A 12,823-nucleotide genomic window follows, 5' to 3' on the forward strand; every position below is an offset into this window, starting at 1 on the left:
ATACTACTACTACCGTTTAACAGTTTATTACTAACAAAATCAATCTATATCTAAATAAGAAAATAACGGGAAAGCAGCATTCTGCGTGGAGAGAGAGATGCTTGCTCGCCGTTGCCATGGCCTCCTCCTCCGCCGCCGCCGCCGCCTTCTCCCCAACCTCCCACCACTCTCCACCGCCGCTATCTCCACCCCGTCTCCGCCTCCGCCTCCGGATGCTACCCTCGATGGTGCCGCGCCCGGCGACCCCGGCGCGCTCGCCCCCGACGACGCCATCGCGTCCCTCCCCACCGTGGCGGACTCCGCGGGCTCCGCGGCGGCGCTGGCGCTGTTCCGCCGCCTCGCGTCGCGCCCGGACCTGCGCCGCCTCATGCGGCTCTACGTCACCGCGGCCACCGCCTTCGTCGCGAGGGGGAGCCTCCCGATGGCGCACGAGGTCATGCGGGGGATGGTGGCCGCCTTCGGCGAGGCCGGGAGGCTCCCCGAGGCCGCCGACATGGTCCTCGAGATGCGCAGCCACGGGCTCCCGCTCTGCGTCGAGACGGCGAACTGGGTGCTCAGGGTCGGGCTGGAGACCGGGAGCTTCGTGTACGCGCGCAAGGTGTTCGACGGAATGACGAGGGCCGGTGTGTGCCCCGATGAGCGCAGCTTCCGGGCGCTGGTCGTGGTGTGCTGCCGGGAGGGAAAGGTGGAGGAGGTTGATGCCTTGCTGGCGGCAATGTGGCGTTATGGGTTCTCGCTGGATAACGCGACGTGCACGGTGGTCGTGCGGTCGCTCTGTGAGAAGGGACGGTTCAAGGATGTGTCTGAGTTCTTCAGGAGGATGTTGGAGACGGGCACGCCACCGAACGTGGTGAATTACACTGCATGGATTGATGGGCTGTGCAAGAGACGCTACGTGAAGCAAGCCTTCCATGTGCTGGAGGAGATGGTTGGAAGAGGGTTGAAGCCTAATGTGTACACGCACACAACGTTGATTGATGGTCTCTGCAAGATTGGGTGGACAGAGCGGGCGTTCCGGCTTTTCTTGAAGCTCATCAAGAGTAGCTCGTACAAGCCAAATGTCCACACGTACACTGTAATGATTGGAGGGTATTGCAGGGAGGGCAAACTTGCTCGTGCTGAGATGCTATTGGTGAGGATGGTTGAGCAGGGGTTGAAACCAAACACAAATACATACACTACGCTTATTGGTGGGCATTGCAAGGGGGGCAGTTTTGATCGTGCATTTGAACTAATGAATAAGATGAAGCAAGAAGGCTTCCTACCTAATATTTACACATACAATGCTGTTATTGATGGCTTCTGCAAGAAAGGAAAGATTCAAGAGGCTTACAAGGTGCTCCGAATGGCCACTAGTCAGGGGCTCAAGTTTGATAAGATAACATATACTATACTGATAACTGAGCACTGCAAACAAGGTCACATAACATATGCTCTAGATTTGTTCGATCGGATGGTGGAAAATGGTTGCTGTCCTGATATAGAAGCATACACTAGCCTCATTTCTACATATTGTCAGCAGAGACAAATGGAAGAAAGTCAGAAATTTTTTGACAAATGTCTTATGATAGGACTACTGCCAACCAAACAAACGTATACATCAATGATTGCAGGGTACTGCAAAGTGGGAAGATCAACCTTGGCTTTGAGGGTCTTTGAAAGGATGGTTCAAAATGGATGTTTTGCGGACTCTATAACTTATGGTGCTCTAATAAGTGGTCTCTGCAAAGAATCGAGGCTAGAGGAAGCAAAGGCTTTATACGAAGGCATGCTTGATAAACGTTTGGTGCCATGTGAAGTAACTCGTGTCACTTTAACTTTTGAATATTGCAGGAGGGAGAAAACAAGCATTGCTGTATCAGTCTTGGATAGATTGGACAAACGGCAGCAGGTTCATACAGTAGATGTAGTAGTTAGAAAGCTCAGTGCCTTGGGAGATGTGGATGCTGCCAGTCTTTTTCTTAAAAAAGTTTTGGACGAGGATTATGCTGTTGACCATGCAACTTATACTGGCTTCATCAATTCTTGTTATGAAAATAATAGATATGCCCTAGCTTCTGAAATGTCTGAAAAATTCTCAAAGAAAATATCTAGCTTTAAAGAAAAAAGATGATTTAGCAACAGCCATTGCTTGATCAGAAAGGGTGGTGCATTGCTTCTACTGATACAGACAAGAAATTCTACAGTAGGTCCTCAATCTGACTTTTTTCACATGCTGCCATATTAATCAGTTTTTGGTAAAAATGTGTCCTTTCTTATTTCTTTACTGTGCTCCTGTTGAAGAAATCTTTCCCAGTTCTAGTTGGTCAAAATTTTGTTCTTATATACTTACTAGTCTTAAAATCTCCAGTTCAAGGTATAGACCTGACTTTCTCAAATGGAGTGGGGGAGAACTTGAAGATAGTAATGGCATCTTCTTTGCATAAAATTCTGTGAGAACTGAGAAGAAACAAGGTCATTCGTTGATTTGATGGAGAAATGGTAACAGCTCAGCACTTCAGTAGTGTTTTAGTTTGATCCTAGTGTTTATTCTTCTAACACATCATTGTATCATTTGCCTACAGAAGAACAAGTCTTTCTTGAATACTTGGGAGATAGTAGTCACTAACAAAATCCATCTGTGCATTGTATAATGAAGGTTATTTCATTAACCATTATACTGGTTCTGAACAATTAGTTCAATTTTGTACTTAAGCAACAAGGATGTTGTTTCATAGAAAAGTTATCCATTATTCCTACCATCTGAAAGTTTCTGCTGTGTGGATGGTTAACAATTTGATTTTATGCTTATTCCAGCTATTCATGTATATTGCTATATTGTTGACAAGCTTTCTAGGTTTTATCATTACATGGCCAAACTCCAGTCTGTTTTAATTCTTCTTTTTATTTTTCTTTAGTAAACATGAAGGGCATGGAATTTTTGCATGCACCATAGACTACAGCTGTCAGCTTTAACTTGTTGCCGTTCATGGTTTTCTATTTTTACATTGTATATTACTTACAAGGAATCCTCAGGTTATCCAATTTCCCTGCATTCTGTTTCGACAAAGAAAATGTTTAGGTATTTGTAATAGGAGTCACACTATTTTGAAGATAAATTATTTTTACAATAATCTAGAAATGATATGTAGAATCAGGCTCCACAATACAATTTACAAATCTGATTCATGCAGTGCTGCAGGTATGTTACACATCAACGTTCCTGCTTATTTTCATTCTACTTTCTGTAGACCTAAATCTTATATGAGCAGCACTAACTTTTTCCTGTCTTCAGTGGTTCTGGCTGTGTGTGGCTGGATATGGCTTTTAAACTACCCTGTCTACCCACAATATCAGGGTGTTTGGGACTATAGGTATCAGGCTATCATCTAATGTCCTGCAAAAAATGGGGGGTGATTAGTTATGTTGTCTGTTAACAAGCAATACAGAAATTTTTTTAGATGAAAGCTCAACCAGAAAACTGACCAAAGCTGGTGTGGATGCTGGTAAGTCCAGGAAATTACTTTCCAGCTAGCAAAATTGGTGCTTGATTGTATTGGTTGTCAAACGTGGGCTGCCTCGACGATGCTGAAGATGTCTGTCTTATTTTGTTATCCTTCTCTTATTGGTTCTCATGGGATATTTCTGGCCTCCATGGATCTTTCTGCATCTTGTTTGTTTCCATGCACATTGTCGTATGAAATCCACTCTCCACCACTCCAGGTTTGTGCCTTATAGTTTCATTAATTTTTCCTCTCTTTCTTTGGTTGCATATTTGCTAATGGTCAGCTTCATTAGTCCTGTCACGCTCACAGCTTTAGCAAAAATCTGTGAGAAAAACTGTTAACTTCATTTCTTTGGTTGCATATTTGCTAATGGTCAGCTTCATTCCTCCTGTCACGCTCACAGCTTTAACAAAACTGTTTACTTCTTGAGATTTTATTAGGTCATTTATTCAGTTCACACTTTCATACTTGTCTGGATTTTAAAAAACGTGTCATGCCAGAAAAGAAAGGGAAGGCCACCAAGACAGTTCCGGAAACCAGGTTAAAAAAAAAAAGCTATTTTGGCTTAATTTTGTGAGTCTTTTTTAAGAATTATGTTATACGTTAGAAAATTTCATGTACAAGATCTATTCACAGGGTTACCATTTTACCAAGTATACATTAACACAAAAACACTATAGAATATAATCTATAGTAGTCTGTAGTCTATGTCTATGTATACACATGAATGTCTGAACGAGATGTAGCTGCACGACATTGTGTTCACAGCATAAAGGTTAGATACAGTTACTTATGCAAACCGTGAGGACTCTAGGCTATTCCTAACAATCCACAACTATAGTGAGTACTGTTGTCTCCTTTCACCCTTTCTTGGGAAACAAGTGAAGCTCATGTGATACAATTGTATGATCTTCCAGTTATCTGCCACCGGATAGCTGAATGTCTTCCTGGATATTGAGAGACTCCTCGCTCCTTCACCCTTTCTTGGGAAACAAGTGAAGCTCATGTGATACAATTGTATGATCTTCCAGTTATCTGCCACTGGATAGCTGAATGGCTTCCTGGATATTGAGAGACTCCTCACTGAAGCTGAACAGCCTGCGCTGTTGGTTCATCTCATGCTGATGCCGCCGGGCAAGTTCAGCCACCTGCCACTCCTCCCATTGCTCCGCTGGGACAACATTGCCTTCCAGCATCTGCACAACCTCTGACATAGCAGGGCGAAGATGAGGCTCCACATGAGTGCAGAGGAGTGCTATTTGGATCATCTTCTCCAGCTGTTGCAAATCGTATGCAGTGTCCAGGTTGTGGTCCACAATGTCTGTCAATCGTCCTCCTTGCACCAACCTTTTCACCTTCACATGTACCAAAGAGTCAATCCCATCAGGGTCATCTATGTGAAAAGATGAGACACCAACTTTCTAATTCTTCAGAAAATTTATGTTGCATTGTTCATACAATAAGTCAAGCATCATTCATAGTTATACCTAACTTCTACTCATATCAATTACATAGGTGAGAAGCTTTTGCTTATCTGATCTTAATATGCTTCCATTCTCTAGTTTAATAAGATATTATTAATGGTGTGCAATCTAAACTTTCTTTGGTAGCTATAAACGATAGTAAGGTAATGTAATTATATCTTACTTGATCATTGAGCATGATCTCACTGTCTCCTTCCGAGAATTCAGGGAACACTGCACGCTCTCCTGTCACTATTTCTAACAACATTACACCATATCCAAATATGTCTGTCTTCACTGATGGCCTTCCTGTCTTCAGGTACTCAGGAGCTATATGGCCCATTGTCCCGCGAACCCCGGTCGTAACTGTATTCCTCTCTCTGTCTATCATCTTCGCCAACCCAAAGTCTCCTACCACTGCTTCAAAGTTTCCATCAAGCAGGACATTGGCTGCCTTGACATCGCGGTGGATAATCTTGGGGTTGCAGTGCTCATGAAGGTATTCCAAGCCACGGGCAGCGCCAAGGGCAATTCGCACTCTTGTTGGCCAATCTAATGCTGGTTCATTTAGTTTGATATCTGCATGCATAGGTGTCATCAACAGTACTATTGCATTAGATATTTTTAGGGTTTGTATCATCATAAAAGGACCTATTTTTTTGGTAGTAACCTGCCTAAAGAAGTAGATAATTCAACGATTCAATTGCCTATACTTCCTTTTTATCAAGACATAGAAACCACATTTCCTTCTATTTCCTGGCACTGTTTTAACTAATATACCTCAATTGACATTGTAAATGAAGATGAATCATGAATGCATATTCTAGGAACATGCTAAAGTGATATTCTTATGTTACTGTTACCTCTCAAACGGGAAGCAACACTAAGATTCTCCATGTAAGGGTAGACCAAGAGTCGCTCTTTTGTAGTCGTGCAGAATCCTATCAATCTTAATATGTTCTTGTGCACAGCAATGCTTATCAATTCAACTTCTCTCAGGAAAGCTATTTCCCCTTCAGGTTTTTCCACTTCAAACAGTCTTTTAACTGCAACCTTTCTGCCATGTGGACCTGAAAGCACTCCTTTGTACACCTTACCAAAACCACCCTTGCCAAGAACATTTTGCTCGCTGAAATTGTTGGTTGCAATTTGGAGTTCTCGCAATGAGAACCGCTTTATCTGTCCAAACTCTAGATTGTGATCATGTTGACCTGAAATTGTTGCACATGCTTATCATCTTGGTAAAAAAAGGAGTCTTTATTAATCTGTTTCAGTCCATGTGAAATTGTTTCTTTAGCTGAATATGTTTCCTACAGTAACCATCACACAAATGTCATGCTGCTGAACTAACCTGGAACATCAACGTATATTTCAGGTCGGTGGCGCATTCTTTGCCACCATAACAGAAATAGTACTATGATAACAAGGAGAGTTACTGCTCCACCAATGCTTGCAACCACCTTGAGTTTGGAGTTATTTGATCCACCTGTTGATAAAAAGAATGGAATTGTTTATTGATCCAAATTAAGGGGGCAATATAGATTGCCATGTTGATTTCTATATTACCTGTATTTATATTGTTTCCTTCACAAGAAATCAAGTGTTGGCCACAATTCAAATGGTTACCTATATAACTGGAATTACAATTGTCAGTATTGTGAAGCACTAGGCGTAAAATTGTTTGTAGAATATATCCTTGCCCATACCTGTAGTGAGACACCTGAAGCAACCGTTTGGGTATTTCACCGCTCAGATTGTTGTCTGCTAGATTGCTGCAAATCACAGTGAGATGTGATACATCATATAATGTAACTGTAATCCAAGCGGTGATATTTGGCAAGGTCACAATGTTATCAACACAGAAAGACTTACATATCATTCAATGATGAGAGATTAGACAAAGAAGTTGGAATATTCCCGATTAAGAGATTTTTGCTCATGTCCCTGTCGAAGATGTCCCATTATTACGGTTATTATGATCAACTACTACACTATTGACTCATAATCTTACTTGTATTCTTAGAAAGACACAGAGTTTGACTTACAGATTTTGGAGTTTTGAAAGACGGCCAAGAGAGTCAGGTATTGAACCATTTAAGCTATTTCCTCCAAGTTTTAGTGTTGTTAAGCTTGATAGGTTCCCTAACTCTTGTGGAATTCCTCCGGTTATGTTGTTATCATTCAATAATCTAGGAACAAAAAAATAAAACGAACCACAAAGTAGATCTTTTATTGAGGAATGAGGATTAATCTTCAAATGTTAAATATTTTTAGGATTAAATTGCTAAGCTTACAGCTGTTGTAAATATAGTAGCTTTCCAATGCTGGGTGACAAGAATCCAGATAATCCTGATGAGCTCAAAGTTCTGCAAATTCCAGAAATGTGAAATTAACCATGTGTTTACCTCAAAAGGCTCAAAAAGAAATTAACCATATGTGGTTACAAAGTTTTAATGTTATTTTTATTGTGAAACAAACTTATATACTACAAATATGAAACACTATAGTATGAAGTATGTGCAAGCCAACTGTAAAAACTTTTCCTTATGATCAATGGTTAGAGGCTAGAGCATGCATTTAACTAGCATAGCAGGAAAATAATGGAGTTAAGAGTTTCAGATATTCAACCTTGTTAAGAGGAAAATAATGAAGTTTAGAGTTTAAGATATTTAAGAAAAATGGAAGGGATAACTCACATTGAAATGACCTTTTGATCTTGATTACAACTGATGGAAGGAAAATAGCAGGGACTAACTTGATTATTATTCCAGCCATTCAGTACGCCGCGACTGTCATTGAGCATTGTCCTTATTTCATACAATGCTATGACTGATGAGGAAAATAAAATCGTCATATTTGCAAATTATGAGACACATTCAGTGAAAAAGAATTGGAAATGGTAATATTCTTCTTATTCAATGCCCCATATGCAATATGGATTTAGAGCGAGTACATTATCTAACCAAGAATTTTGAGCAATCTTGTTCAATTATGAACAATTGTGAGCAAGCATATTTGCTACACTGGAGAAAAATGCAGATGTGCTAAATAACTGGAGTAGTAGTTGTGCTTTCTAGTAGGCTAGTAGTAAGTACAAGTGCTCTAGAATCTGTTATGCAGTTGATAGTCAAACATTTGACTGATGACAAGGACAAGATGTCATATCCATAACACACCCTAGCGTTCTCAGTAAATATTGTGTTAGTCAAAAACTCAATAATGCAATAATTCCAGAGTCTCTTGCAGTTCACAGTCAAAATTCTCAGATTGATTCCATTGCCTCTTCTAATGCCAGCCACATATGAATAACTGATGTAGAAAATATATACATCAAAGTGTAAAGGCCTTACCTTCGGAATCAGGTGTAGCAAAATATTGTATATACCCCAGTAATAACAGCCCAAAAGCTATTAGTTTCATACTTCCTTGAAAATTATTATCAATTTGTTTAATTTTCAGGAACAGAAGCACTCTTGAATACACTGTGTTTGCTTTCTTGATGGAAAATAGAAGCACTTTGGATTTGAGGTCTGCACTAAATAGCTGCATCACCGAAGAATAAAATAAATTGTGTGAGACTCACAAGGCTTAAAGAGTAAACTGAGAATACAGATATTGAGGAATCTTCATAAATTCCTGCCAAAATTGAAAGGAAGTGCTTTAACCCAAACAAGGCAAGAATCTCCTTAAAAGAACATTCAGACTGTTTGGGATTCTTTCTAGAGATAAAGATTTTATTTTTGTTGCAAACCATTTTTGATTTCTTGCATATAAAAAACATGTGATCAGTCACCTGACTGTATGAGTCTTGCAGCGGTCACTAAACCTAACCGGATTTCTATAGTTACACTGTAATCGATTGCCTGTACAAATATGGGGTGGTCCAAAAGACCTTAAACTGTCTAAAAGGTTGTCCTTAAATATGAAAAGTATGTTACTATTGAAATAAAGGTTGTCTTAAAGAAATAAATGTAAATTCTAAACCATTACTGGAGAAGTTAGAAGCTCAAAAAAAAAGCCCAAAATGATTTAGGGGAATAAACTGAGCAAAAGGAAAAACAGAGACAGACAAGCTGTCCTCTTCTCTTTGCAGTTACGTAGCAGCTTCTCAAAGTTCACACCCTGTTCTGAATACTACTTGCAAAGAACCTCAAGACGCGCAAAGTAAACTCTTCTCTGAATTCTCTCTTGATTTCCGAGAAATTTTAGCTCTGGAGATTGCAGACAGAAACCTCTGCTGTTCTGCAGGGTGTTTGAGCTAACAGCAAAGCTTCATCCATCCCTCCAATGGTGATGCCTCTTCTCCCCAAGTCCCAACATAAACCTCCCCAACTCAAAGAACCATTAAATTGAGAAGAAATAGAATAAATTCACCAGATGACACAGGCAGGTGATTGAAGCAAACAGGCAGAGAAGAGGGTAGAAGAGAACAGATTCAGAAGTCAACCATGCTTGCTGTTGCTGTACTACCACATATATTAGAGAGTGGCAAGAACTTACCAAGAAGAGAGGGAGAAGGACTGTGTGCTGCTCCTAGCTTCCTAAAAACTTTCTTCTTTCGTACGAGAGATTGGAGGAAGAAGACGACCTGAGGTCTCAGAGACTGAGCTCAGGCCTTATAGACAAGTCATGGAGCTCAGCTGCTGACTGAAATCTTGTGTGAGCAGTATTTATGTCATGAGAGCTCATCCTGGAGGAGACAATGGAGACACTGTCATTGGAGCCATCTCATTGGATGTTGCAAGTTTGCAACGGACGGCTCAGATCAGATGCAACAGAGAAGATTCTCCACTGAACACTCGATCTCAGCCGCCCAAAAGGGAATTGTAAAACTGCAGATACCTTGATAACTTTCGAAGCACCGAAAGACTGTATTTACTAGTTGATTAACCGAAATTAGCCGAATAATAGACCATCTACATCTCCTAACATTTTATAGAGACCCTCCTCTGTGTGTGTTGGCATGAGATTTTTTCTTAGTACTTTTTTTAACGAACTGGAATAAAACAGTGTCAATTTCACTCTGTACAGATGTCAAAAAGAAACTTTGTGTACAAGCGTGAACGAAGAGTTCTTTTTGTTAGTATTTGGTGTGGACATAGGGAGTGTTGAACTTAACTGTTAGGAATTTGTGCCTTAAATATTGTTAAGGATTCTCTGCTTCCTTGACCCCGTTGACTTAAGAAAGGTGATTACCCAAACTACCCTGTTCATTCTTTAAGCAACACGTACTCTCAGTCAGGTCACACTCAGGGTGTGTGTTTAGTTCGTCAAAAGAAATTTTTCGGGTGTCACATTAGATATTTGACCGAATATTGGAAGGGGTTTTTGGACACGAATAAAAAAACTAATTTCATAACTCGCTTGGAAACCGCGAGACGAATCTTTTAAGCCTAATTAAACCATCATTAGCACATGTGGGTTACTGTAGCACTTATAGCTAAACATGGACTAATTAGACTTAAAAGATTCATCTCGCGATTTTCATACAAACTGTACAATTAATTTTTATTTTTATCTATATTTAATGCTCCATGCATATGTCGAAAGATTCGATGTGACCTTTTTGGAACTAAACTAGAGGCCTCAATTTATTTATTTGTTGAAAAAAAGGGTCCACTCAATTATGATATTGCACTTGGAAGCAAATCTACGTGGATTCAACCATGCAAAATAGTTAGTTAGAAAACACGCAAAATAAAAAATTTCTTATACAATGGGTTGTAGCAAGTGCATTAGATAATCTAGAGGCATAAGTGAGATTTTCGTTCGGAGTCTTGGTGGTGATTTTGATCTATGAACCATATGCTCCATGAATTTCCGTAGGATCTAAAACGACACTATGTGCTAGACAAATTACTGGTCAACACAGTATACTCTGCCTTGTCCTTAATCTGCCAAGATGTACTACCTTTCATGACTAGGATACCGGTCATGCAGTCCTGAGATTATCTATTTTTCTATTTTTACCACTCGATTGCTAATCTACTATTATAGTTGAATGCTGCTAAATTTTTATGTATTTATTGTATCATGCGGTCCGAAAGTTTACCAAAGTAAATTAAAATAATTGTAGAATCATTGTTGTACAGTTCCACTTGCACCCAACTCTAACAACCTATATTCTCCTGCTACGAATTGCTAATATACTAAACCAAATTGGGTATTACATTAGTGACATTTTGTATGCCTATGGTTGCAAAGGTTCATTGCTGTTATGTTTTATAATCTGAGCACAAAAGGATCTTTTGACTGTTGACTTTTCTTCTGGATTTAGAGTTTCATTTGTTTGTCGGACATTGACTGTTTGAGGGAGAGATTGATCAAGGGCTGAAGCCGTGGGCATGCTCCTTCGCTACCTTGACTCTTCTCGTTATTATCAGACACATCAGGTCATTCAAAAGCAAAGAAGGCTCAAGCTCAACCCAAGTCATAAATTTATATCCTGAGTCTACACAGCCCAAACAACTATCTCATCTTGTATGTTGGTAATTAGGAGAGCACGAATTAGAAGGTGGGAACAATCATCATCCTATTAAACTAATCTTTTGGGTTGTAGACTTACCTAACATTGTAACTCCGGTTGAACCTGTGATGGAGCAGGCCGATGTAATCTGGGTGGCTCATAATTGGTAGGTCGGGCTACACACTCTAATAAACATGACTGTTTTATAGTAGCAATTATTGTTTGGTGGATGTAACTATATAGAAAGAAATGATTGGTCAAGGAAAAAGAACGGTATTCTTTTTTAAAAAATAAAAAAGAAGCAAAAGAGGATTCCCTCACCCCATTTTGGCGGATAAGATTATGTTATTCTGTATAAAAAAATCTGTGTTCACAGAAAATCTACTTCTCACCATAGGAATTTACAAGCATAGGGTGGATAGGCATCCAGTTCTTCTGTTAATAAATTATTTTTTTAGTACATATCAATACATTCGTCTAGAGTTTTAGTTTTTTTTCCTTTTACCTTGATGTACATACTCGCCTTAATTAAAATTATATACCGTGGGGGGCTCCCTCACTGTTTTCAGTTTAAAAAATGTAGGAAAATGCCTTTGAGTCTAGAGGAAAATAAGGTATCATGTATGTTAGTTTCTACTAAACGTATATATGAACTTGATACATGGTCTCCGCTAAGATATCAGATAGTTTTAGCCTTTTAGCAAAAGAAATACCTAGAAATCCTATTGGACTTAGCTAAAGGCCTAAGGGTGTGTTCGGAAGTCCTAGTTCCAAACTCCCTCTCCCTCCACGCGTGCTTTTCAAACTGCTAAACAGTACGTTTTTTAAAAAAGTTTCTATACGAAAGTTGCTTCAAACAATCATATTGATCTTTTTTTTAAAAAAATTAGCTAATACTTAATTAATCGTGCGCTAATGGATCGCTCTGTTTTCCGTGCGCACTGTTTCCGGTTGGGAACGAGCACTTCCGAATACACCCTAAAGCTTCCTATCAACATAGAGCCAATAAGGGAAAAAGGTTTCAGAGGACAATTAATAACAGATGACAACCGAACCTAATAGCAATGAAAGGTCAGCTCTTTTATAAAACAAAGAAATGAAATTCGATAAGATTAACAAAAGGGCAAAATCTTCTGAATGAAGCTCAAAATGCGTGTCACACACCTCAAAGATTCAAGCTTAGCAACCTAATCACCACCCCAACTAAAAATTGACCAGCAAGATCTTTACAAAAAGGATTATGAAATGCAGTGAGTGTTAACGGTATCTATTCTGTTCCCATTTAATGATGCCTTGCATTATTATAAATCCATCCTCATCCATCTCCCCTCTCCAAACAAAACAAATTCTCTTCGCAAGTGTGCTTTGTTCTGTCCTAAAAATAGTCTGGATTCCCGTGGCTTTTGCCT

The 12,823-nt window shown here is 39.6% G+C and overlaps 2 protein-coding genes across 2 annotated transcripts; one reads left to right on the forward strand and one right to left on the reverse strand.

The window, feature by feature from the left end:
• The first annotated feature begins 75 nt into the window (after positions 1-75).
• Positions 76-4,840, forward strand: LOC4350893 (pentatricopeptide repeat-containing protein At4g19890). The gene is made up of 2 exons (XM_015761659.3): positions 76-2,185; positions 2,351-4,840. Exon 1 carries the CDS (start codon positions 98-100, stop codon positions 2,111-2,113), a length of 2,016 nt encoding a protein of 671 aa, XP_015617145.1. The 5' UTR covers positions 76-97; the 3' UTR covers positions 2,114-2,185; positions 2,351-4,840.
• LOC4350894 (LRR receptor kinase SERK2-like) lies at positions 4,124-9,622 on the reverse strand. Its single transcript, XM_026021158.2, has 12 exons — positions 9,449-9,622; positions 8,299-8,491; positions 7,645-7,777; positions 7,243-7,314; positions 6,994-7,137; positions 6,821-6,892; positions 6,655-6,720; positions 6,515-6,582; positions 6,300-6,434; positions 5,812-6,159; positions 5,133-5,527; positions 4,124-4,840 (listed from the first exon to the last, which is right to left on the reverse strand). Exons 2-12 carry the CDS (start codon positions 8,366-8,368, stop codon positions 4,517-4,519), a joined length of 1,827 nt encoding a protein of 608 aa, XP_025876943.1. The 5' UTR covers positions 8,369-8,491; positions 9,449-9,622; the 3' UTR covers positions 4,124-4,516.
• Positions 9,623-12,823: the final 3,201 nt, after the last annotated feature.

This window comes from Oryza sativa, chromosome 11 (assembly GCF_034140825.1).
Source record: "Oryza sativa Japonica Group chromosome 11, ASM3414082v1".
NCBI classification, from domain to species: domain Eukaryota; kingdom Viridiplantae; phylum Streptophyta; class Magnoliopsida; order Poales; family Poaceae; genus Oryza; species Oryza sativa.